This window comes from Pogoniulus pusillus, chromosome Z, assembly GCF_015220805.1.
Source record: "Pogoniulus pusillus isolate bPogPus1 chromosome Z, bPogPus1.pri, whole genome shotgun sequence".
NCBI classification, from domain to species: domain Eukaryota; kingdom Metazoa; phylum Chordata; class Aves; order Piciformes; family Lybiidae; genus Pogoniulus; species Pogoniulus pusillus.
The window spans coordinates 78,142,667-78,169,623 of NC_087309.1; the positions used below are offsets into that span (position 1 = coordinate 78,142,667).

Sequence of the window (26,957 nt, forward strand, 5' to 3'; positions counted from 1 at the left end):
GAACAAATTAAAACCTACCTATATAGAACAGTGTTGGGGTCTGTAGTGCTATCTTTTAAACAGATGAAAACCTTTTTTCACCATTTAACTTGGAGTGCAATGGGGAACAGGTACAGTGCCAAGACATAAAAGCCGAAACTTTTCAACTCAAGATAAAATCCTAGGCAGGGATGAGGGGGAAGAGACATTACAACAGGAGCATTATCTTCTCTAACCTGCAACAGGCAGGCATTTTATTCTTGTCAAGCCTCATCTTCTGTTAAAAAGCAGAAAACTCCCATTTTAGTGCCTCTTATGGCATACAACACTATAATCTCTTGAATAAAAACAAAAACCTATTAAGATTTCTAATAAATTCTAGTTCTTGGCATTTCATATAAGTAAAACTACTGTTTGGGAAAACCAAGATCCTTTTCAAGTTTGTGAAACTGAAAGTAAAACTGGAGCTAACATCTTAGGCAACATGCAAAAGAAAGGATTGTATTTTAAAGCAATACTTTTTCTGTTACAAATATAGTTTCGTTTATATAATTTTGCTTATTTGCAGGAGCATGCAGAGAAGAAAGGCTTCAAAATTAAAATCATCCCAGTTACAAAAGCTCTGCACCCTTTTGTGTTGCAAGCCAGCCACAAAAATCATGCAGTTATTCCAAATAATATATATAAAAGCGTAACAAAGCCAGAGCAGCGAAATTTACTCTTGCAACAAAGCCAGTAAGAGACATGATATGGAAACATGCATTTATGAGTCATACTAGGCAGAAAGTGTGAGTTATTGTAGAGAAATGGAATGGGACACTTACACAGTGGCTCTCTTTCTCAGGGGGTCCTGATGGTTACTATGTTCTTAAACCATCTAGACAGAATAGCAGGCTGGGTAGAAGGGAGCCACATACAATCCACCAGATCACAATGCTACACAGTGCAGACACCAGCATAGCTAGGAGCCATCTAAAAAAGGGGTTGGAGGGGGAGGAAAAGATGAACAAAAATTCAAAAGCAAAAGCTACTGGTGCATTTTAGCTTGTTTCAAGTTCTCCAAAAGCATATTGCTCTACAATCTTTGCCAAGCACTTCCTTAATTTCTACTACTGTAACAATCTATGCTATGTAAATGGCCAAGTGTAATATCCACATGCTGCTGCTAACAGAGCAAATTTTCTTAAATCCTCATCCATTCCAAAGAAGGTCTGTATGGCTTTTTTGAAAGTAAATGCATGCTGGGACAGTAAATTTTTGACTGTTTGCTGCCATCTCTTATGCAGTTTGATCAGCCTGTGTGTTCATACATCCTGCTTCACAATCATAGGTTTTAATGTTACAACATTAGATCAAAGCCAGATCAGTCTGTAGGAATAATCGATGTCAACACCCAGGTGACAAGTTTGGTATATTTTCTTCCTGTGTTCTAGGCAGCAAAAGCTAATTCACAATCCTCCAGGAAAGGTGCAGAATATTGCTAATTAGAACACACCCAAAGCTCATACATTCATCAAAGCACAGCATTTGTAGAACCAACTTTGACAAACACTAACCAGTGTTACGCACAAATCTCTTGCAACTTAAACATAAGCAGTGCTTCTAAAATGGGTTGCAACTGTCCCAACTTCTGGTGCTCCTATTTTATTAGCTTTGGTTTTCCCCCTTTTCTGTGAAATGAAACTACATAAGGGATTTAGAAGTTTATTTTTCTTTGTTTAGAGAAAACTAATCAATTTCACAGCAAGTTTAATTCCTTTCAGTGGTCTGAACTAAAAGAAGATTGATGTCTTCTAATAGAGAAGACCTTGCCTCATGTAGGACAGCTAAATACTTTTTGTTTAATATTAGTTACAAAAACAATGTAAGAAATTATACCTTCATTTTTCACTAATTATTTCAGCACAAGCTGCAAACCATAGAATTCCAGTGGGGGAACAGAAGTAGCCATAACGAACGTTAAAAGACCTGTAAGCTCTAGATTGATTAGTTTAATTCTACAGAAGTACAAGCTAGATAGTTTTAATGAGAGCAGATACGCTGCAGAATGCTTTGTGAATGGAACAACATTTTAACAGGATTCTCCACATTAAGACAACGGTTTTGAACAGATTATCATATAGAGTCTACATTCGTTCTATCAAACAGTAAATGAGATCTTTCACAGCCTTTATCACAGGACTTAAAGGATCTTTGAAGAAAAAATATTACAAAGTGGAAGCTAAAGCACTATGTGCCTTAGAAACTAACGTGCAAGTCAGCTTTATTTTACTGTGCTACATGAAGTAACTGAGGTGATGAGTTGTGGGTTTTTTTAATGTCAGGCTTTGTTCCAAATCTGTTGTTGCTTATAAGATTGCCCGTGGAAATGATGAGCATGAACAAAAAAGAATATTTTGAAACAAAAGCAGAACTCATACATGGCAACACGAGGGTTTCCAAAGACATGTTCCGTTACTTTCAGCACATTTTAACTATATACCTCCTAATTTTAATAAAACTCTCACGACACTGGTCTTGAAAAAAGAAGAGGAAGAAGACCAGAGGAAAAAAAAAACTCAAAACAAATAAAACCCAGCAGATAGCAGCACCATCCCCTACAGAATGACTACAACAAAAGCCAAGTTGCCTTTGCTCTGTCACTACCCCTGTGTTACTTGCAAAAAGCTGACAGCTAGGGGTCACCATTCCTTTACTAGGAATCCAACAGGATCGAGATACGTCTTCCAAGTCTTGCACTGTTTGGAATCTAAACGCAGCAGAAAGCTTTTTTCCTACCTACAGCTGCTACAAACTACAGCAGAGGCAAAGGGGGCTGTGAGCTTTCCTTTACAGGCAGTGTTTCAGTACTTGTCTGAAATAAAAAGACTAGCATACCGGATTCCCTGACAGAGGCCTACGCCTTTTGAATTTGTTTACTGAAATAGTGCTACTCTATGCCTTCCAGATCTACCATCCACTGTCTCCAAGCCCACAGCATTTAGGGCAAGTTCCTCTTCAAGGTAGAGGAAATGAAAGAAAGCTAGAGATTCTCCTTCCAAATATCTGACTTTTACTTCAAAAACCAGCGTGTAGCTTATTCCACCTAATCAAATTCCACTACGCACAGTTATATTCTTCAAATCTCATATTACCACAGGAAAGACAAAAGAATGTTTGCAATTAAACTAAAAGCATAGCATGCAAAAAACCTATGGCAGCTTGTGAAGTACAGCCTACTGTGATAAAATACAACACAGTAAAATACAAATGAGTAATGCAGTTCTTTAACCACATTGTTCTGTCTCCTTAGTGCTCACCAAGACCCCAGAGAAACAGTGAATGTCACATTTGTTATAAATGACTAAAAGCAGCCTTGGCAACAAATTTTAGGGAGCAAAGTAAAGTACACATAAAGAGGAGTATAAAAATATTCTGACATTTATACATTCTGGAAACTTACGTTAGTGCAGACACAGTTGGAACTTTTGATTGCCTTCTGCTTTTCAGAGCACGAAGCTTGTCACCTTGTGTTAAACAGTTTGTTTCATCTTCATCACTGTACTGGATAAATGGAGGAGGACAAGGGATAAATCAGCATTAAAATACAGACAGACATTTAAGAATTAACTTTATCCTGAATCATAGAATCATAGAATCAGTCAGGGTTGGCAGGGACCACAAGGATCATCTAGTTCCAATCCCCCTGCCATGGGCAGGGACACCCTACCCTAGATCAACCTGGCCAGAGCCCCATCCAGCCTGGCCCTAAACACCTCCAAAGACGGGGCCTCAGCCACCTCCCATTCCAGGGTCTCACCACTCACATGCTGAACAACTTCGTCCTGATGTCCATCCTGAACCTACCCATCTCCAGCTTTGCTCCATTCCTCCTAGTTCTGTCACTTCCTGACATTCTGAAATGTCCTTCCTCAGCTTTTTTGTAGGTCCCCTTCAGATACTGAAAGGCCACAATAAGGTCACCTTGGAGCCTCCTCTTCTCCAGACTGATTGGCCCCAACTCTCTCACTCTGTCCTCACAGGAGAGGTACTCCAGCCCTCTTATCACCCCAGTGGCCCATCTCTGGACACACTCCAGCATGTCCACATCCTTCTTGTAATGGGGGCTCCAGAACTGGACACGGTACTCCATGTGGGGTCTCACCAGAATGGAGTAGAGGGGGAGAATCACCTCCCTCGACCTGCTGGCCACACTTCTGATGCAGCCCAGGATCTGGTTGGCCCTCCAGGCTGCAAGTGCTCATGTTGAGCTTCGTGTCCACCAGCACCCCCAAGTCCCTCTCCTCAGGGCTGCTCTCCACCCGGTCACTGCCCAGCCTGTATGTGTATGTGTACTGTATGTGTACTGTTGCCCCGACCCAGATGCAGGACCCTGCACTTGGTCTTGCTGAACCTCATGAGGTTGGCTTACGCCCACCTCTCCAGCCTGTCCAGGTCCCTCTGGATGGCATCCCTTCCCTCCAGCATGTCTGCTGCACCACACAGCTTGGTGTTGTCAGCAAACTTGCTGAAGGTGCATTCAATGCCACTGTCTATGGCACTGGCAAAGATGCTGAACAAGACTGGTCCCAGGACTTATCCCTGAGGGACTCCACTTATGGCCTCCACTTGGACATGGACCTGTTGACGGCCACTCTTTGGGTGCGGCCATCAAGCCAGTTCTTTAACCATCTTGTGGTCCACCCATCAGACCCATGTGTTACCAGCTTGGAGACCAGGATGTGGTGCGGGACAGTGTTAAACGCCTTGCTCAGGTAATCTTAAAGTTAGAACTATTCCAACAGGGAAGTCTGCCAGCATAAAACTGAAGATAATTCACTTGGCTAAATACAGTTCTGTTCTTCCTAGTTTCTGGTTCACTGCTATTAAGGCTGTAAAATAGTAAGTGGTGTCATGAACTACACACATCAGAATATTGTCTGTCTTTAAAACTCACTTAAGTGCAGTACAATCTTCACTCAAGTAGAGCATTTCCTTTCACTTAACCTTTTTAAAACAGCTGTACTGTTTTTCTCAGGGCAGCATGTAAAGGTATAGAAGTTGCAATTACTTAAAAACAAGAAAGAGCAAAAAAAACCTTTTATATCTTGCCTTTAAACACAGACAGTAAAGACAACCCAAAATGAACTCACAGTGGTTTTGACTGCAAATCTTGAGTACATTTTTGTTCTAATATTTACCTAATTACCAAAGTATTGATAAGGATGCTACTACTTCAGCTACACACTCCATTTTTCATCTTGCTGTCCATACCTTTTGTCCTTTCATAACCCCTGATTAAAAAAGGGCATGCAGCAAAGCAATCTGCTTTTAGTGTACCCATAGATTTGCTCGGAACCAGAGATACTCTCAACAGCAGTTACTGCTTTTACAAGAGAACAATATTCAGATGATTACCAGTTCAATGTCATTTCGGATGGTTCTCCTGTTTCTCCTGTCATTAATTGAAATATCGTCCACTCCTGACAGGATTCTTGTGACAGCAATTTTATGGTTTCCTTTCAGCTTTGCACGGAAAATATCCCCTTCTGTCCAAAGTTCTGCCTGTTTGCTATCACAACATGGAAAGAAAAAAAAGGCCCAAATGCAACAAATTAACACCAAAGATTATTATGTGTACTATAAAGGAATGGGGGAAAAAAGGATATCTAGCTCTATTTTTGAGATCTTTATAGTTAATCTACTTACTCCACCAGGAAGTGCTGTTGTGGTCCAATCACTGAACCAGGTCTATTTATTCTTATCCAGCCAATAGCTTCAGCAGCTGTCATTCGATAATGCTTCATAACGTAACAGGCAATAAGTGTTCCAGTTCGTCCAAGGCCAGCTGTGTAAAATAAAAGAATGGCTTCTATTAGCTGCTCATCCTCATCTGGAATCTACTGTAGCTACAGACAGTTACTAGGATATATAGTTACTTGCCTAGTTGCTTAAATAAATCTGCCACTGATCAAACTTGGTAAGAGCAACTTACCTTTTGATTTTTTTTCCACAGAGAGCTTTACTAACATGTTGTTCACACGGGTTTTTGAGTGAGGTAACATTCCAAAGACAGTGAGTTTACAAATACCTGTAACTATCTAATTTTATTTACTTAGATATCCACCAGGGTATTTTTATACATGGGACAAAACAGATAGCTTTTTTACCAAAATTCTCAAAGCACCTTCCTGCAAAATGATCATACATTGTACTGAAACCAGTTGTTCTTCTGATTGCTCCTCTAATTAACTTCTTACTACAGTTCTCAAGGAAAAGACAAATTTTGCAACAAGCAAGTCTGAGTACTAGCTGACACAGGCAAAAAGCACACCAGAATGAAGATGCTTCTTTGCAATGGCCCTCAAAATGGCTCTGTTCATCTTTGGAAACAAGAAATAAAGGGGGACAGCTCCAGCTAATAGGCTTCTCCCCTTGTTCACTCGCTGTTAACTGTCAAACCACACATAATATTTGCTCATTTAACAACCAACTGATCAATGCCAGTGCAAAACCTTCAGCACAGCCCAACAGCTGAGACAGCCATAAAGCACTTGCCTTGCCTTGCCTTAGAACAAGCTACAGCATTCCATTTTTTCTCAACAGTAAGAGGAGGCTGAGGAACATAAGGTAGACTAGACAGCACTGGTATGATAATTATCAAACAACATCTTTATTTGAATGAAAACAAAGCACTTGTGCTGCCGATATTCAACATTCAGGCATAACCAATTCAGTGATATGTCCAAATTTATCATCTAGTAAGGCTATGCACTTGTTTCCCAACAGTCAAAATGCTTTTTTGTACTGATGTTTTCACTTTACAGCAGAATCCTGTTACACATGTGGCAAATGGATTGCAGATCCAGGAACAAAAATACAGTCTTTGCAAGTCCCGTGTAATAGGGTTAAGAAAAGGCCTTTCTCCTCCAATCACAGCATTGCCAGGTGTAACAGTAAGGAAAGTTTTGTGTAAAACAGATGCCTTACAGATGATCAAAGATGGTGTGGGAAGTGAAACAGTTCCTCTAGGTTTACATAAAACTATACCTTTATACTAGCTGCATTGGGCATGCTCTGAATATCTTTTCCTTGGCAGTTTAACTGTAGAGGAACAGCTGTTGAGAGTGTGTCTAATGTGGCTAAGGTAAAGGGTTTCTGAAGAACAAAGATTTCTGTAGTTCTGAACTAACACCTGTACTTCATGAGGAATCTCCTCAGAAAGCTGCACTGATACTTTCAAAAGTTTCTGATTTGGTATGCTTAACTGTATTTTCAGAAAGACCTAGAAAACTTGCCAGGGCTTCAAATTCATGTGTAAAATCGTCCTTTGGAAGTGCTAATGCTTTCTAGCAGAAAGAGCTGTTAATACTTGCAAGCTCACTTTACCTAGTCTCTATCTTGGAAACAGCAGACAATGTTTTTCTGGAACTTAAAAAAAAAATTAGGACACAAAGTAAATAACAGAAGCACAGAGACAATCTGTATGAAAAAGTTGCCTTTTGGCAAAAACGTAGCAGAATTATAGTGCAAACTACCTCAGGAACTGTCACTATAAGTATCATTTGTAATAGAAATTGTTTTTACACAATACCTTTGCAGTGAACAGCTATAACACCTTCTGCATTTTCACAAATATTTAGAAATGATTTAACTATAGTATCACTAGGTGTGCTTCCATCAGCAAAGAAGAGGTCAAAATGCTCAAATCCAGCATCTGTGAATCGTTTGGCATCATACAGTTTTCTGTTAAGGCGTATTATAGTAGTGACCTTATGTTTCCTGAAGTATGGGAAATAAGCCTCTGGAGCATGGTGAGGATAGCCTAGTGTAAAAAAAGAAACAAACAAACAAATGAAGAGAGTAAGGCTCTAACCGCAGAAATAACCAAAGATTCAAATGCAAGAGATGAGAACACTTTCAAAACAGAACTCATGTTCAACATAAAGAAACAGACTAACCAAAAGTGCAATTTTACTATAATCACCTAGGTCAGATACAACTAAACCAAGCATTAAATTGTATTGCCAGGGTTCTTATAAAAGAAAAAGAGTCAAGGGAAAAACACACTGTTTGAAGAACAATCGTTAAAGTGTCTTCTTACTGGTAACAATCAGCTAAGAAAGCAGTGGGCTTGTGTCCCCCACCTCCTTTTTTAAGCATACCATTTTCAATTTTACTTCTTGAATGAGGTCCACTGAAGGCAATGAATTTGTTTGGTATTATCCAGTTAAAATCTCCATTTTCTGCTCTCTGTCAAGAGAAAATGCTTGGTTTATCATTATCCCTGTATTTTCATGCTTTTTTCTTATTGTTTCAAAATACATGCTAGAAAGAAGTGATAGAAAATGTTGCCAGTGGAATTTATGTTAGTCACCTGCCTTTTGTTCTGTTGGGAGAATGCCAGGTGCTCTTAGCACTTTCCTTGCCTTGTTCTCTTTCTAAATCGGTTTTAGAACAACACGACTGATGCCCTTCAGATAAAGGGTAACTTAACGTTTCTTAATTTTTTAACAGGTTTCTACATTATAATCTTTGCTTTATCTTTGTTCACAATTTAAATAATGTATTTTTAAATTCTAAGAACACTTAATTTTCTTTGTACAGATAACCGGCAGCTTTTAATTTCAAAGGCTGTATATAGTCAGTAAAGTCATTCACTGCCACGTTAGGTTCCCATACCCCAAAGTGAATTTTACAGGCTTGGAATTTCCCAGCCCTGCTTCCTTCTTTATATCAAAGAGCGTTATTACATCTTTGCCATGTGTTTACAGATGCATACTTCAATTCCTTTCCAGAATTCAGTTAGACTTGGACTTGTATGCCCTCAAGTTTCTTATAAAGACTGCTCAAGAATGTGCACGACCTCTAAAAGGTGTCTGAATTCCCACTCACTGATCATCTTCCAGAACTTGAATAATACTGGAAAAAAGTATTCATATCCATTTTGCTTTCTGCTTCCCTCCCATGTTTGAAGGTGACTGTGCCTAAATCTGAATTTTAATACTCTCTCTTTGACTGTGCACCTTTATTTAACAAGCAAAGTTTAAAGAGACAAAGAAGAAATGGATCCTCAAACTACAAAAAGAATAGCATATATTACAAACAATCGTCTTAGCATTAATAACAGAGAACAAATCAGATGTCTGATACTGAACACTTACTTCATAATGCTCATATTCATTTACATCAAATGTGTTGAAATCCAGGAATCCATACTGCAAAGCCTAAAATTCAGAACACAGATTTTAAGAAAGAAAACACCTTTTCAGTGGTGGCAATTTACCACTCTTTAAGGTTACTGAAAGCCCATTAATACCTGTTGTACTAGTTCAGAAATTTCTTCATAAATTTGAAAAGAACTACAGATCAGATCAAATCAGTCTTAGTTCAAACCGTATCTGTACATTTTAAGTAAAGTTAGACAAGCAAGCCAAATAAACTTTTTTCTGTTTTCATCTAATCACTACAAAACTACACACTACAGAAGCACTCAGTCTTCTCGTTACTGCTAGATGCATAGAACTTTTTTTTTTAATGGCAGAAGTTACCTAATGAAGTTAAGAGTACATTCTAAATTATGCATTCAAGGATTGCATTTTTTTTTTGTGTGAACGCTATTCACTCTCACCACAATGCTAGAATCTTAACTGATTTTAAGTTATTCTGCAGTGCCACTTCAGCACTGTATTACTATGACACACTAGATCATCATAATTTCTAATTAAAGACGAACACCTGCCTCTTAATATTTGTTCTACTTGTATTGCAAAAGCAAAAGGAAATAAAAGCCATTAGCAGGTGCTGCAATTGCCTGAAAAGTATCACTAACTAATCCAAAATCACTTTCAAAGGCTATAATCGGTCTACACTGTTAAGACCAGGGGTGTGTATAATAACCTATCATACAACTCTTAGTGATTAGAGACATGAATGCTATCTTGAAAGATAACATAAATAAAACTCAGAATTCTCTCTGTCTCCAGTTGATTATACAAGATGTTGGTCAGCTTCTATGGGACCTGTATCTGGAAGTGTTGTTACAATGCATAAAACATAAGAAGCCAGTCAACAATCAGTTAAAATTTGCTGCTACATAGCTCTAATTGGATCCTATCCTCCTAAGATGTCCTTTTTCTGCTGAGCAACACTTAGCTGACCTTTTGCAACATGAAATACACTGTCTTACTGACCTTGTTTATTGCATGAAAACAGTCCAGCAATGTCAGATGAAAGCTGCAAGTACCAAAGGAAGCATCCCTGTAAGACAGGACGACAAAAATAGTAAAAATACCATTTTAATCCAGGTAAAAGCAACTGAAGATATTTCTCTAGACAACTTTTAAAAAAAGCACTTCGGGATTATTATTACTAGAACTAAAACAATTATGTCAAATTATTTTCTCCACCTTGCACCTTACCATAACAAAATCAAATGAGTTAACAGATGATCCAAGAGATGATGCAGTAACAGTTTTGTTACAGCTGACGTGTTCAGATTCGGACATGAACGCTGAAACTCGCATGTTTCAGTGCTCACGTCAGAAAAAGAACAAACAGCACAAACTCCTTCTGGCAAAAGCTCATGCCTACATCGGTATCATGGTCTAACATACACTCCCAGAACAATCTGATCTGAAGTACACTTTCGAGAAAGTCAGATCCTAATACACTGCAAATTCTTTTCTTCAAACTCCGTAGGATCATCACAGTATCACAGTATCATCAGGGTTGGAAGAGACCTCACAGATCATCAAGTCCAACCCTTTACCACAGAGCCCAAGGCTAGACCATGGCACCAAGTGCCACGTCCAATCCTGCCTTGAACAGCCCCAGGGACGGCGACTCCACCACCTCCCCGGGCAGCCCATTCCAGTGTCCAATGACTCTCTCAGTGAAGAACTTTCTCCTCACCTCGAGCCTAAATCTCCCCTGGCGCAGCCTGAGGCTGTGTCCTCTTGTTCTGGCGCTGGCCACCTGAGAGAAGAGAGCAACCTCCTCCTGGCCACAACCACCCCTCAGGTAGTTGTAGACAGCAATAAGGTCACCCCTGAGCCTCCTCTTCTCCAGGCTAAACAATCCCAGCTCCATCAGCCTCTCCTCGTAGGGCTTGTGCTCAAGGCCTCTCACCAGCCTCGTCGCCCTCCTCTGGACATGCTCAAGCATCTCAACGTCCCTTCTAAACTGGAGGGCCCAGAACTGAACACAGTACTCAAGGTGTGGTCTAACCAGTGCAGAGTACAAGGGCAGAATGACCTCCCTGCTCCTGCTGACCACACCATTCCTGATGCAGGCCAGGATGCCATTGGCTCTCTTGGCCACCTGGGCACACTGCTGGCTCATGTTCAGGCGGGTATCAATCAGCACCCCCAGATCCCTCTCTGTCTGGCTGCTCTCCAGCCACTCTGACCCCAGCCTGTATCTCTGCATGGGGTTGTTGTGGCCAAAGTGCAGCACCCTGCACTTGGAGCTATTGAACTCCATCCCCTTGGACTCTGCCCATCTGTCCAGGCGGTCAAGGTCCCGCTGCAGAGCCCTTCTGCCTTCCAACTCAGTCACATCTGCCCCCAGCTTGGTGTCATCTGCAAACTTGCTGATGACTGACTCCATGCCCTCATCCAGATCATCTATGAAGATGTTAAAGAGGATGGGGCCCAGCACAGATCCCTGAGGGACACCACTGGTGACTGGCCACCAGCTGGATGTGGCACCATTGACCACCACTCTCTGGGTCTGGCCCTCCAGCCAGTTCCTAACCCAGCACAGAGTCTTGCCATCCAAGCCATGGGCTGACAGCTTAGCCATAGGATGTTAGGGTTTGGAAGGGACCCACAGAGATCATCAAGTCCAGCTCCCCTGCCAGAGCAGGGCAATACTATCTAACACAGATCACAGAGAAACACATCCAGACAGGTCTTGAAAGGCTCCAGAGAAGGAGACTCCACGACCTCGCTGGGGAGCCTGTTCCAGTGCTCTGGAACCCTTACAGAAAAGAAGTTCCCCCTTGTGTTGAGGCAGAACCTGTTTTGCTGCAACTTACACCCATTGCTCCTTGTCCTATCACAGGGAGCAGGTGAAAAGAGCCTGTTCCCCTGGTCCTGGACAGCCTTCAGATGCTTATAAACATTTACTAAATCTCTTCTGAGTCTTCTTTTCTCCAGACTAAAAAGCCCCAGGTCCCTCAGCCTCTCCTCATAAGCCGTGCCCTCCTGTCCCCTAATCATCCTTGTAACCCTCCGCTGGACCCTCTCTGTTGGAGAAATTCTTGTTAGCAGAAGCACACAAAATTAATAAACATGAGCAACCCGTGCTGGGAAGATCTTGAATCTATCCTGGGAGCTTAGATAGCAGGCACAGGGTGGCTTCCCCCCACATGCAGCTGCAGGGGGTGGAGTGCAGCTGCAGGTGGGCAGAGTTTAGCCAGCCCCAGAGGCTGACCCTTTGAATGTTATGGTATGCTGACCTATCTATGCCTCCTTACAAGTAACCCTGGACCCTCTGACTGTAACCAATCTTGGTGGAGCACGCCTCTTGCTAGAATGCATATAAGTCACTGTATCACGGAAATAAAGGGGATTTGACCATCTAACCATATTGGTGAACAAAGAGTCATTTTCCCATAGCGCTCCACTAACTTAAACTCCAACACCTCTCCAGGAGATCCCTGTCCTTCTTAAACTGGGGAGCCCAAAACTTAACACAGAGTTCAAGATGAGGTCTCACCAGGGCAGAGTAGAGGGGGAGAAGAACCTGCCATGATCTGCTGGACACACCCCAGGATCCCACTGGCCTTCTTGGCCACAAGGGCACACTGCTGTCCCATGCATAATTTGTTATCCACCAGGACCCCCAGGTCCCTTTCCACAGGACTGCTTTCCAGCAGATCACCTCCCAGCCTGTACTGGTGGAGTTTGTTATTCCTCCCCAGATGCAGGCCTCTGCACTTGTTCTTGTTGAACCTCATTTGGTTCCTCTATGCCCAGCTCTCCAGTCTGTCCAGGTTTGGCTGGATGGCCACACAGCCAATTTAAAAGATGCTGTGCACATGCACTCTATGCATACACAAACAGCATCTTCTTACCAAAACGGTCACGATATTTTTGTAGATGTATTAAAAGTCTTTCCTTAAGATGCATAAAGTAATTTATACTTAAAGACCAGGAGAAACTGTTTTTCATTGAAACCTCTTCTTTCAACAACAATTTAAAAGATACTGTGCATCCAAGAACAGCATGTTCTCAGTATGTGTCCACTGTTACACCCCATAAGCATTGTTGAGTAAGCATTCTACAGGAATAATACGGTCACAAAATTCATTTAAACTGAATCTACATCAAAGAATACTATGGGTTTGCAGAACATCTTCTTTTGAGACCGTGAAGCCCTCATCAGAGGAGAACCATTAATGTCTCAAAAGAGCAAATATATCATGGTTGATGTCAACTGAGAGGACAAACTTCGGAAGACTCTGGATGGCTCCCTCTGCAACTTGTTTGTTATCCTTTTCCTCTCTAATGAATCAGTATGAAAGACGAGCAAGGAATAAAAACTCTGCAGGAGAAGAAAATAACAGAACTCAACTCAGGTAAAGAACAGGTAACTTAGAAGGGACAAAGCCATTGTTCAAGCATCCAAGGATCAAGTCAAGAAAGTGAAAGCCCAGACGGAATTGATTCTAGCCAGAGATGTCAAAGAAAACATGAAGACCTTCTGTAAGTACACTGTCAAGGAAGAATAGGGAAGATGATTGCTCAGTGAAATATGGTACCTGGTTACACAGCACGTGGAAATGGCTGAAGTGCTGTATGCCACCTTTCCTTCAGTTTTCACTAGCACTATCAGGAATCTCAGGTCACAGAAACAAGGAAGGAAGGCTGGAAGATGTACTCTTGGTGGAAGAGGATAAGGCCAGGAAACAGTTCTGCAAACAGAACATGCCTAGGTCCATGGGTGCTGATGGGATTCGTCCAAGAGTGCTGAGGGAGCTGGCTGAGGCCATTGCACAGATATTGTCAGAATTCTCTGATCAGTCATGGCAACTGGAAGAAATGTGCAAAGTCTGGAGGAAAGCAAAAGCCACTCTCAGCTTCAAGAAAGGAAAGAAGGAGTCCCAGGGAATTATAGGTGTGTTAGTGCTATTTCAATCCCCAGAAAGTGTTGGAGCAGCTAATTCTGGAAATAATTTCCAGGCACATGAAAGACAAGAAAATAATGAAAAATAGTCAGTATGGATTCACCAAGGCAAAGTCATGCCTGACTAGTGTGATAAACTTCTACGATGAACATGAGGGGAGACCAGTAGATAGTGTCTACCTGAAATTCAGTAAAGTCTTCGACGCTGTCTTTGCAAGATCCTTGTAGACAAGCCAGGTCAAGCAGAGAGGTGGACTGAAAACTGGCTGAATCACCAGGCCCAGAAGGTGGTGGTCAGTTGCACAAAGAGTGGCTGAAGGACAGGACTTAGAGAGGTACTCCAATGATACCGATGAAGAAATCCAGTTTCCTCAGCAAGTCTGCTGGGAGGAGTGGCTGATAATCCAGAGGGTCATGCTGCCACCCAGAGGAATCTTTACGGGTTGCAGAAGTGGGCTGAGGAAAGCCTCATCAAGCTCAACAAGTGTAAATTTCTGTTGAGGAGGAAGAACCCTAGGCATCAGTGCAGGCTGTCCAGCTGGAAAACAGCTTTCCCGGAGTCCTGATGGACAGCAAGTTGAACATGAGTTAGTGATGTGCCCTGTGATAAAGCCTAGTGGGATCCTAGGCTGCATTAAGCAGTTTTGTCAGAAGGTTGGTGGCAGTGATTCTTTCCCTTTCCTCAGCACTGCTGAGGTCATGCTGTACCCAGTTCTGGGCTCCTTACTGCAAGTGGGATACAGACATACTAGAAAGAGTTCAGTACAGGGCCACACAGATGAGTCAAGAGATTGGAGCCTCTGCTTCAGAAGGGAAGGCTGAGAGAGCCAGGACTGTTCAATATGGAGAAGACTCAGAACCAGCCTTATCAATGTATATAAATACCTGAAGGAAGGGTGTAAAGCAGACAGAGCCAGGCTCTTTCAGCAGTGTCCACTGACAGATCCAGAGACAATGGGTACAAACTGAACACAGAAGGTTTCCTCTGAACATCAGGAAACACTTTTTCACTCCAAGTGTGATGGAGCACTGGAAGAGATTGTCCTGAAAGGCTGCATAATCTCCATCCTTGGAGATATTCAAAAGACATCTGGACATGATCCTAGTCAGCCTGTTCTAGGATGCCAGAATATGGTATACAGGGAGGCTGGACCAGAGGACCTCCAGAGGTCCTTTCTAACCTCACTGTGATTCTGTCATTTTATAAGTGAAAAAAGAATGTTTTTTGATTCTTGCTAACAAAAGTTTTTGTGTTGATAATGACCATTAGCAGCAAGTACTGGACTGACATTTTACTATTTTGTGACAAGGTACTGATTTTTGCAGAGATGAAGAGCTGAATGGAACAGAACCTAGACTAAAATCTCAGCTGATCATTAATGTGATCCAGACTTCTCCTTTTTCAGAGTTTGATTGCACTAGTAAACCCAAGAAGGATGCATGGAACTTCAGCACGTTGTATTCTTTAACACAGAGGCTGGACACACGTTGAGAAGGCAGCTCTCAGTAAATCTTATTATGTAACACATCTTTACATTTCTGGTTAATATCCAAGCACCACTTCCTCCAAGCTCAAAAGCAGTGCATGCCCATGAGTAAGAAATCAAGCCAAGGAGGCGAGATACATGTATGGATAAGAAATGAGCTTCTGGAAAAACTCAAATGGAAGAAGAATGTTCAGAGTATGTGGAAAAAAAGAACTGGCCACTTGGAAGGAATACAGGAACACTGCAGGGATTCAATGAGGAAAGCTGAGGGTTTTCCTGGAATTCAGTCTGACAAAAGATGTAAAAAATAACAAGAGAAACTTCCCCAAGTACCTCAGCAGAAAAAGAAACAGCAGGCAAAATGTGGCCTGCTGCTGGGTGAGGTGGGTGACCTGGTGACAGAGGATACAGAGAACATGGAGTTACTGAATGCCTTCTTTTTTTCAGTCTTTACTGGTAAGGCTGATCCTCAGGAATCCCAGTCCCTGAAGGTAACAGAGACAATCTGGAGGAAGGCAGACTCTCCCTTAGTCAAGGAGGACTGGGTTAGAGATGATATAGACAAGCCGGACACTCACAAATCCATAAGCCCTGGCGGGATGCACTCAGGAATGCTGAAGGAGCTGGTTAATGTTATTTATAAACCACTTTCTGTAACATTTGAAAGATCATGGAGAACAGGGATGGTCCCTGAGGATTAGAAAACCAGTCTTCAAAAGGGGCATGAAGGATGACCCAGGAAACTACAGGCCACCCACCTCCATCCCTGGAAAAGTGGTTGAATAGTTCATTCTGGAGGTCATGTCTAAGCACGTAGAAGAAAAGAAGATTACCAGGACAGTCAGCATGGATTCATGAAGTTAAAACCATGTCTGACCAAGCTGACAGCCTTCTATGACAGTGTGGCCAGTGGGACAGGTGAGGGAAGAGCAGTCGATGTGCTCCCTCTCGACTTCAGGAAGGCCTTTAACACTATCTTTTGTAAGATCCTCAAAGGTAAGCTTAGGAAGTGTGTGCTAGATGAGTGTACAGGGAGATGAGTGTACAGGGATTGAGAACTGTCTGAATGAGAAAGCACAGAGGGTTGGGATCAGTGACACAGAGTCTAGCTGGGACTAGTGGTGTTCCCCAGGGGTCCAATGCTGGATCTAGTCTTGTTCAACATACTCATCCATGACCTGGATGAAGGGACCGTGTACTCTCAGCAAGTTTGCTGATGATACAAAACTAGGAGCAGTGGCTGACACATCAGAATTTAGTGCTGCAACCCAGTGAGACCTAGATGTGCTGGAGAGCTGGGCAAATAGGAACCTCTTGAAGCTCAACAAGGGCAAGTGTAGAGTTCTACACATGGGGAGGAATAACCCCAAACACCAGTACAGATTAGGGAGTTGACCTACTGTAAAACAGCTCTGCAGAAAAGGACCTGAGAGTGCTGGTGGACAAGTTTGCCATGTGCCAGAAATGCACCCTTGTGGCCAAGAAAGTCAATGGTATTCTAGCATGCATTAAGAAAAGTGTGGCCAGCAGGTCGAGAAAGGTTCCACTCACCCTCTAATCTGCACTGGTGAGTTTGGGCTCACCCCAGGGACAAGGACCTACTGGAGAGAGTCCAGTGGAAAGTCATGAAGATGATTAGAAGACTGAAGAGACTGAAGGACCTGGCTCTCTTTATTCTGGAAATGACAAGACTGAGAGGAGATCTTAAAAAAGCATGAAAATACCTAAGATGTGGAGGTCATGATGATGGGGCTAAGCTCCTTTAGTGGTGGACAGTGTTAGTATAAGAGGCAACAGCTACAAACTAGAAGACAGGAGATTTCACTTAAGGAAAAAATTCTTTACTTCGAGGATGATGAAGCACTGAACAGGCTGCACAGAGAGGCTATAGAGTCTCCTTCTTTGGGGACTTCCAAAACCCACCCGGATGAATTCCTGTGCAACCTGATCTAGGTGAGCCCGCTTTAGCAGGGGATTTGGACTAGGTGCTGTTTGGAGGTCCCTTCCAAGACCTACCATTCTGTGATACTGTGAGTCTTTTAGTAGTGTTGTTGAAGTGATGGTCTGGGAATTTGGGCAGGGCTTATAACCTGAATTTAAAGCCACTATCTCCATCACCCAAATACATCTTTATGAATCTCAGTACTTAGAAACCTTGCAATCTGGAGGATTTTTGTTCTTCTGGGAATATAAAACCAGAAATTATAAATGAGAAATGGGATAGCAGACTTATGCAAAAGCACCACTGCAGTGGTGGCAGAGGGAAAGTAACTGAAATTCAAATCATCAAAAGGGAAAGTAACTGAAATTCAAATCATCAAAAGCCATTGTGAAGAGCTAAAAAACATACACAAGCAAGAATTGAATAAATCATCCTGTAACAACATATAGGGATGATAAACTTGCCTCCTAAAAAGCATTTTGGCCACTCTCTTCAACATATAGTAGCAGCTGCTAAAGGAATGTTAGTTTAGTTCAACTTTTCATAAACTCTTCTTTGGAAGAAACTAAGAAACTGTAAGAAGTTGTTCCTCTGCATTATGGATCAGCTTTGTTTGCTAAATTAAGCAATGTAATATAAAATTCTTTTCACAGAAAGAGTGGTCAGACATTGGAATAGGCTACCCAGTGAGATAGTTGAGTTACCATCCCTGGATGTGTTCAAAGACTGTTTAGATGTGGTGCTTAGAGATACAGTTTAGGGGTAAACTTTGTAGAGTAGGGTTAATGGTTGGACTTGATGATCTCAGGGGTCTTTTCCAACCTGAATGACTCTATCAGGAAAAGGAAAAAAAAAATCAAAACCCAAAACTATCAAACAAAAAAACTCTGAAAAAAATCAACAGTAAAACCCAAAACCCAGCTAGTACTAATACATGCTACATTATTCTTCAAAACATCGAAGCACAGAAAAGTTCTAACACATTATTTACCTGAAAGGAAGATATGAAACACTTCCAGCCAATAAAAGCCTGTAGACATCTTCTGGGGATTCTCTCAGGTATATTATCTATTTGTGTGAAAAAAGACAGAAAATAACAAATATTATTTTAAGATTGGTATTAACAATCTCAAGTTACTTGTTTACTTCAGAAGGCATAACTAATTATCCTAGTGCTTGGAAAGAGTGGCATCAAGAATAAATGTATGCAAGTGTGCAACAATGAAAACTACATCAACAATAATATAAAATACAGGTCAGCCTAGAGGAATATATATTTTCAAACAAAATTTATAGATCTGTGCAGAGTTGTTCAGCTATAGGCTACAGTGAAAAAGCTTCTCCATGCGTAGATTCTTCTGTGCTTTTACTGCAACTCTGCTGGAACAGTCTGTAGATTTTTTTTTTTTAATTAAGCTTTAAGATGTAAATCAAAACACAGAAACCCACAGAGAATCAGCAAAGCTCTGAATCATTTGGTCTACAAAACACTGCGTACACTCAGCAGACAAGATTAAAACAGTAATTCATGTATGTTTTGATTTTCCTACAGCATTTCATTTGCATTACTCCAAATCCTGTACTTCCTCCTTTGCACTGGCAAGACAGTATAGAGTAACTAAATCCAGATGTCATAAAGCAAAAAAAAAAACCCCATGTAGCCTCAGAAGCAAAATCCTAAGAATGAAATTAAGCAACACACTTGAGGAACTACATATCAAACTTTCTACTGATAAAAACACTCAGTGAAGAATTCACAAAGGACCAGCTCACAACAAATATCCATACAGTCTTCCACTATGACATGCCTGATCCCTCTTGGATAGCCTCTAAAACTAAGGTCTCCTGAAAGAATACTGTAAAACTCCTTTTACCCAAATCATGTCTTCCAATACCACCAAACACCCAGCAGAGCTAAGAGATATTAATGACTGCCTGTTATTAGCAGCTTTAAGTCAACATTCTCTAATTTCAGGTTAACACTTTAAAACTGTATTTAGCACTATATAGCTTTGTGGTTTGGTGGTTGTTTGTTTTTTTTTGGCTGCTTGGTTGTTTTTTCTTTTCCCCATTAACATCCAGTAAAATTATTTGAATTTCTCACATTAATGACATTTTTCCTCAGAGCTTTTCTGAAAATAAGAATCTTAATTAAACACCCTCCAAAAATCTAAGGTGGCCTTTTTAGTTCCTTTTGCTTTTGACATTTTTTTTAAGTTGGCATTGCCTTTCAAATTTCTTTGATGCTGTTGCAAAGCCAGTTTGAACAAATGGCTTAACATACCCTCAACATCCTCCCTCCACACACCCACACACACATTCTTGTGAGGTTAGAATGAGAGGTAGAGCAGATGTTGCTAATAAAACCCCAAACAAATCTAGTTGGAAACATATCCTAAGCAGAGAGATAAAATGTACACAGCAACAGGTGATGCTTTTTATTTTCGCTATGATTTGATTACCTTGGTATTTTCTGAGCACTCTTCCTGTGTAATTAGCACAAAGAAAAAAACGTCTGCCTTGTTTAAGCAGTTTACTTAAGCAATGAAAACTGCATGTTCTTTGTGTGTGTGCTTTCGCTGTGAAAGGGTATGTGACTTCTGCATTTATATTTGGAAGCACACACCCAGAATAAAAAAGACACTTAAAAGGCCCCCAAAATGTTACTGAATAGCTGCTCCTCAGAAACCAGGATTCACTTTCTATTCTGCAAGCGTATTCATTGCCTGAACCAAATATAAAAGTTATGCTCCAAGAAATTTCAATTTCTGTGCTTTGATACCATCATACTTTGCATCTTGCAGCACAGTCAACACATACTGCTAGAAACCATACAAATCCAGTAGTGCTTGCTTACCAGAAATGAACCCTGACCCAGAAAAACTTACAAAACAGAGATGTGAAACAGCACTAGCAAACAGAAGGTAATGAAACAGCAAAACCAGTTTGTAGCCAGAAATGAGTGACCTGAAAAAAACCACTTGGGATTCAGTGCTATATGCCTAATATACAGAGAATACTACTTGCAGAACAGGCAAACAGAAATGCAGCTAATACTACCTAATCCTGTAAGCACATGTAGCTCAGAAAAGCCACAGATTTCTTTCATATCTCAACTGAGCTTTTACCAGCTTCTTAAAGAAAGCAATCTTCAATGCAGAAGCATTTGTTTGCAAGAGGCAAATGCAAGCGTTGCACTAAAGTAAGTCTAAGTAACATTACTGTGTGATGAAACATGTTAGTTCATAAACACAGATCCAATTTCTGAAAGTACATTACCAGTGAAGTAGCAACAAAATATTTTAACATACATGCACGTGTATGGATTTTCCTTAACACAGTTGTACAAGCACTTGCAAAAGTTAACCTGATTTTGACACAAAATCCAGTATCTACAATTGCTCAACACATACAAAAAAATATGGTGCAAGAATATGGTGTGGACAAGCTACTAAGCAAAAAAATGCATTACACAGAATATATTCACTGAAGAAGAAAGCTCTTCAAGTTGGACTCCTCAGAATTTTCTGAAACAGAGAGACTGCTACATTTCAGCTGTGACAATACTACACATACAGGACAAAACTTGTGAAGAGTTTCAGAGACAGCAGTTGATGAAATGGTCAGATGATGCTCTCAAAGAAAAGTGAGAACAAATTTTAGGTTGTTATGAAGGTATCTTGACAGGTGCAGTGGCGTGGTGTGCTCCAAAAGGGAAAGAATGACATTCAGCCTCCACACCAAATGGGAAAGACCATAAAAAGATACTTAGTTCATAAGGAAAGTATCCTGGCAGTAACACAACACAAGAAGCCATGACAGTAAAAATGGAGATAGGATCAGTTTCTGTCACAGCTTAAACTTCAAGAGAGCATCCAGCTTTAAATGCTGAATGCCAGGAACAGTGGACGGAGGCTGAACAAGGGTGAGCCTGGGTTCACATTGTGGGTGCACCACATTCCAGATACGAGAAAAGGTAAGACTGAAGGAGTTAGGGAGGCAGCAGAAAGTCTAGGTAGGCAACAGATATCAAGGAAGCATGGACCACATCTGCATTTGGGAAGTACTGTGGGTCACCAGAAACATGTATACAGACTGAAGGCTAGCACTAAAGATCTGACACAAGCACTACACATTTGCAGCAGCTTTTAACCTCAAAATCTAGTTCCAGTCTGTCCCTCTGGACATAAGACCCATTATTTGTTAGGATTTCTCCTGGACTGCTTACTCCATGAAGTGAACCAAAGTGAAGTGAGCAGATTGCGGTCGTTTGAGCTGATCTTCTAGCTCAGACATAGCGGAGAGATGAACATTCCAGGGATAGGCCATATAATGGAAACAATGGATAAGTTAATATAATTTCATTGGAGCATCAAGAGCTTTACGTCTAGAAAGCACAGCTTGTTCTTTCCCCTTGCTGGCTTCTAGAGATAAAGCTCTTGATGCTGCAATGAAATTATATTAACTTATATTAACGAAGAACTAAAGACAGCTAGTAAATGAGAGAGAAAGCCAATAGTGACCACAAGAGCCTGCTGTAGACAGAACATTAGCAAGAAAAAAAGGACTTTCAAATGCATTAAACAGAACTGCAGTTTCAGAAACAAAGGAAATGGAAATGTTGGTCTAATGAACAGCAAAATAAAGATATATTTTTTAATTCATGAAGAGAAGGAGAGGAAATGGGAAAAGACATAACCTCCAGCAATATGTAACGGCTGAAAACAGTTTGTCAAGATACTGATTTTAAGTTATGTTTCTGCTGTGCTTTCTAAGATGACAGACACCTGCACAAATAAAGTTGTTTTCATATGCTAACACCAAAAAAAAAACAACCAACAAGAAGTGCTATTAAAAGGTTGAGAAATACTGAAAGAAATTTCAGTCAATGACATTAGCGGTTATTTAGCAGAAGCAGGCATTTTCTGGGGTAGTGCTTGTCCATACAAATCGAAAGAAGCCTATTAGGATTTTATACTCATTTCCCAAGGGGTTCCCTTCCTGCAGGTTAGGCAAATCTTGGGAAAAAAAAAAAGCAGCAAAGCTCTCTGAAAGAAATTGACAAAATTTGGCAGACCTGAAATAATGACCTGCAAATACAGCTGCATCTGTTTTGGAATTTTCCCACAATCATATGCAAGTGCAGCCAGGTGTATATCTACATACAAGCACACAGACACATAAACACATACAGAGAAAAAACTCTTGAAATCCCTTACAAATCCCTTACAAATCCCTTATAAACCTTTTCTGGAAAACTGTTACTATAAGGAACTGACATCTTTCAAGCCAAAATAATATACTGTTTCATTACACTGCGTAACCACTTGTGTACCAACAATCTAGACAATTGCTTTCTTTATGCAAACAAAAAAATAGCCTACTAAACCTAAAAATACAGACAGAAAAAATTGTGATTAGTAGTTGAACCATCAGCATTGCTCTAATCATCCTTTTCATTTAGGACATCTGTTTCTAATTAAGGGACTGCAGGCAGCTGTGTGAATGGTCAAGAACCATCCAAGTGCTGAGTACTGGGAAAGGTGGACTCAAGCACTGCCAACACTGCTCTGCAGTCAAACAGATGTTAAAATGTTCACTGAAAAAAAAAGAAGGGCTTGCAGGACTAGGCAACCCACTCTTTAGGAGCATTTAAAATTAAGCATAGCATGAGAGTTCTTTTAGCAAGCCACAGTATTGTCTGATTCAAATTAGTGTTTTCAAACCAGCTCTATTTGTCAGATTAGCATTATAGTCATGAAAACAGTACTCACAATAGGATGAAAAATATTCCTGGCAGAAAATGAAAAGTCTGTGGTTGAAAAAAGGCATCTTAACCTTCAATACATGAGACTGCCAAGTATAGTAATAACACAAGACAAAACATTTTTTACAATAATCATCTATGACACAAATTGTTGCTTTTTCAGGAAAATTAAACAGGACATTTAAACATGCTGTACTGTTAGAAACTGTATCTACTCAAGTCTGTACATGGCATTTTAAATTCAAGTTTATGATGTGCTTAGTGCAATCAAGTTTATCTACCTGCTCACCCTAACTGCAAAATCCACTTGAAGTTTTTATCTAAATCACGGATTTCAGCAACCACACTGACTTAAAAGAAGATGAGATTATTGTAAATGGTTTACAAGAAAATTTTATGTGATACAGTTATGTTTCACTACCACTCACCCAAAATAGCCTGAATTACTGTAAATAATCACAACCAAGCCACTCTGAAAAACATTCCGACCAGACTCAAACACAAGATCACAACATGGCTAATTTCAGTATGAAAGTATTCAAAATTGTATTTAATTAAATCCTCCATGGATTGGTCAGTTAATACATTAAATTTCCTAGCAACATTCCTTGGAAGAAAAGGTTAATGCAGAAAAATAAAATAGAATTATTTTAAAATAAAAAGCTTCCTGTATGGATTTATGGTGTACTGAAGAAATGCACATGTAGCCAGTGTCCCTTCATTAGCAGAAACAAAGTGGATTAAAGCAGATTACTAAATGGATAAAAGTGGCAAAGAAGAAATAACTGTCTGTCTCTGGCAGCTCTCTTGTTCATCAAAAAAAAAGTAAGACGTCTTCAAATACCTTTTAAGCATCAGAGAAGAGGTATAGAAAACCTTATTAGCTATAAACTGACCAGCTGGGCAGAGCAATACTTCAGGACAGCTAAAAAAGCCAGCTAGCACTGTAAGTGATGGACCTACAAAGAGCAACCCTTCTTTCCCTATAGAGACAAGCAGTCTGGTAAGAAAAGTCACAAGAAAACCTAGTACAAATGGCAGAAACAGCTGCTGTCATGAAGACTAATTCTCCTTTCCAAAACACAGTTCAGAGAAGGTAACCTTTAGAGGACACAAACAGGCCAAAAACACTCAAGGCAACTTTTACTTAAATGAAAGGCCAATACTGTGTCTGTCTTGTCTCAACCACTTGTTTGCCAAGCACAAGCACCTCTCAGTAAAACGTGGCTGATGGTAAATACAGTTTAAGCACCTGTAATCTGAGTGCTTGCTGCAGTTACTCATTTATGACCACTCAGTCTGGACCACTGAACAGGTTTGTTTGCTTTCCCATGGCTTAACCAGAGATAACTATGCACGTGCCACGGTAAGAACAGAGCAGTTCAATGTCACACAGATGAGTGCTAATTGCTTCTGCAACCTCCATCTTCTACCCAGCATTAGGCCCACAGCTAGGAAAGATACTAAGAAACTGAAAGGCAAAAAAACCCCAGTACTACGGATCAGAACAGATGAAGGAAACACTGCTTACCCTGAAGAAAGAAGATGATAAAATAGACAAAGTACAGAGATGAGTCCTGGAGAAGGTGACCTGAATTACAGCAGTTCATGGGGCGGTACCCTCGGAGGGTCACCCTGCAAGTACATAATTAGTGCCAGGCCTGAGAAAAAAAACACTGTTACTAAGTTAATGCAGCCAAGGGGAGAGAGGGGAGCTTGGGAATTGGGTGAACAGGGCACAGAGGGTACATTTTCTTAACACAGAATGAGAAATGATGGAAGAAGCAGACTTTTCCTCACCCACAGCCAAATCCTGGTGAAAATCAAGAGAAGCCACTGTAGAGATCAATTCAGAAGACCACTGCTGCTCTGGTAGAGTGGTAATGTCTGAACAGTGCAGACAGGTTCCAAGGAAATGCAATTTTTCTTTAAAAGGTGAAGAACAAAGGGTTCCATCCCCTCCCCCTTCTTTTCCCTCACCTTTTCTACCCAAATAAAGCATAAACAGTCAACTTCAACACACCAAGTTCTGGCTGCCCTTTGTGTGGAAGAATGTGCCAAATTTATTCTAAACTATGCAGAATATTATTAATTCCATTATCTAGTATATAATTTGCAAAAATGACACAAAATACAGAATTAAAATAGAAGATGAACAATAAAGGGATTAAGATCTAAAGTTAAGATTTGCTCTAAAACCATTATATTTTAGCCCAGAACTATGTATATAACAATGTATTTGAAAACTTTGTTCTTCACTTTTAAAGCCACCTCATAGTGAGGAGCCCTGTAGCTTGAGTTAGTCTGTCCTGTCACATCAAAGTTCACCTGGAAGGAAGCAGAAGATGCAGGATGGGAGAGAAAGAAGTGTGTAACCTGAAGAGTTCAGAAACTATCTCCACTAAAGAGGAAAGAAAGACAAGTTAGATGAAGGTTAGTAGGGGAAACATTAAAACACATCAACTGTGAAGAAAAGACTGAGAACAGACTTTGCTTACAAACCAGAACACTTAGAGCTGCACTTACACTTCACCACACTTAAGACTTGCACAATTGCCTTAGTAGTTTAAAAAGCATATCCCTACACGAGGTGTATACATACAAACACACACATATATTTAAACAAAAGATGTCAAATGTTAAACCAAGCTAATATATCCCAGCTCCTTTAAGGACATGTTAAATATTTTGTTTAAGAAGACAAATTGGAGATCAAGAACTCCTTAAAACCATAGGCTTGGGAACTGCCCTCTTCAAAATACTGATTGTTTATGGGAACACACAAGTTCCATAGAAAAACAAGTTGTACAGTTCATTATTCTTTTACAGTTAAAATGTGGCTGTGTTTAGAAAATGAACAAAACTGCAAAGAATATGTGCTTACTGTGTGTGTGTGCTATTTCTGAAGTCTCTTATTCCAAACAAGTAAGTTTAAAGCACCTCCATCTACAGAGCACCTAGCACCCAAAACTACGCTTAAGTTATCAAAGGCCTTAAAACACATGCAAACAAGTGCAAGCATTATTTTCATGTCTAGCTCTGCCAATGCTATTTTCCTTTTCTACTTCCTTGGCCCTAACTCTTCCAATTTGATGCACTGACACACAGCTACTCAACCTAAGGTAAGCTGTTGAAATGGGAACCCACCATGAAGCTAAAAATCCAAAATCTAAGAAGAACACATTCAAAGAAAACAAAACACAACAGCAATCTACCACTTCCACTGAAAGGGATCAGAAATTAAATGATGACACTTCAAGCACGATGACAGTTCAAGCAGTGAAGAATACTGCCAACAGGATACAGTTTGATTAATTAAACTTGCAATAAAACTTCTTAGAGGTTTCACCAATAGCTGGATGGATCACTGAAGAAACAGGGGGATGCTTAAGCCTACATATAATTGAAGTAAAGAAGTAAATTTCCTTTCAGTCAGGAAATACAGACATGTACTTACTGTGCATTCTGAACAGATTCTACAGAGAACAATTCTGTTCTCCCTGCAGAAAGGAGAAATGCGGGACATACATGTTTGAACATTTCAGCAGCCAGCATGGTAATTAAGCCTATCTCCTCATGAAAGTTCATCAAAGCATGTCAGGGGAAGAAAAGGTAACCCTTCGGGCCACAGTCTTTCTTCTGTGATTCTTCTTCACTGGAATCCCTCCCA

The 26,957-nt window shown here is 40.5% G+C and overlaps 1 protein-coding gene across 5 annotated transcripts in view; it reads right to left on the reverse strand.

Annotated features, from left to right (window-relative positions):
- CDC14B (cell division cycle 14B) overlaps window positions 1-26,957 on the reverse strand; it is a 55,517-nt gene that overhangs the window by 14,522 nt on the left and 14,038 nt on the right. For 4 of the 5 annotated variants that reach the window (XR_010309109.1, XM_064176672.1, XM_064176669.1 and 1 more), the window contains exons 5-12: window positions 18,512-18,588; window positions 10,152-10,218; window positions 9,123-9,185; window positions 8,124-8,211; window positions 7,553-7,783; window positions 5,668-5,806; window positions 5,377-5,530; window positions 3,422-3,522 (exon numbers count right to left, since the gene is read on the reverse strand). Coding sequence is in view for 4 of the 5 variants with exons in the window: in XM_064176672.1 (XP_064032742.1) it covers window positions 3,422-3,522; window positions 5,377-5,530; window positions 5,668-5,806; window positions 7,553-7,783; window positions 8,124-8,211; window positions 9,123-9,185; window positions 10,152-10,218; window positions 18,512-18,588 (920 nt within the window). In the remaining variant the exon portion in view is untranslated. Of the gene's footprint in view, window positions 1-803; window positions 952-3,421; window positions 3,523-5,376; window positions 5,531-5,667; window positions 5,807-7,552; window positions 7,784-8,123; window positions 8,212-9,122; window positions 9,186-10,151; window positions 10,219-18,511; window positions 18,589-26,957 lie in introns of all 5 variants that reach the window. The other variant, XM_064176671.1, reaches the window with a different exon arrangement.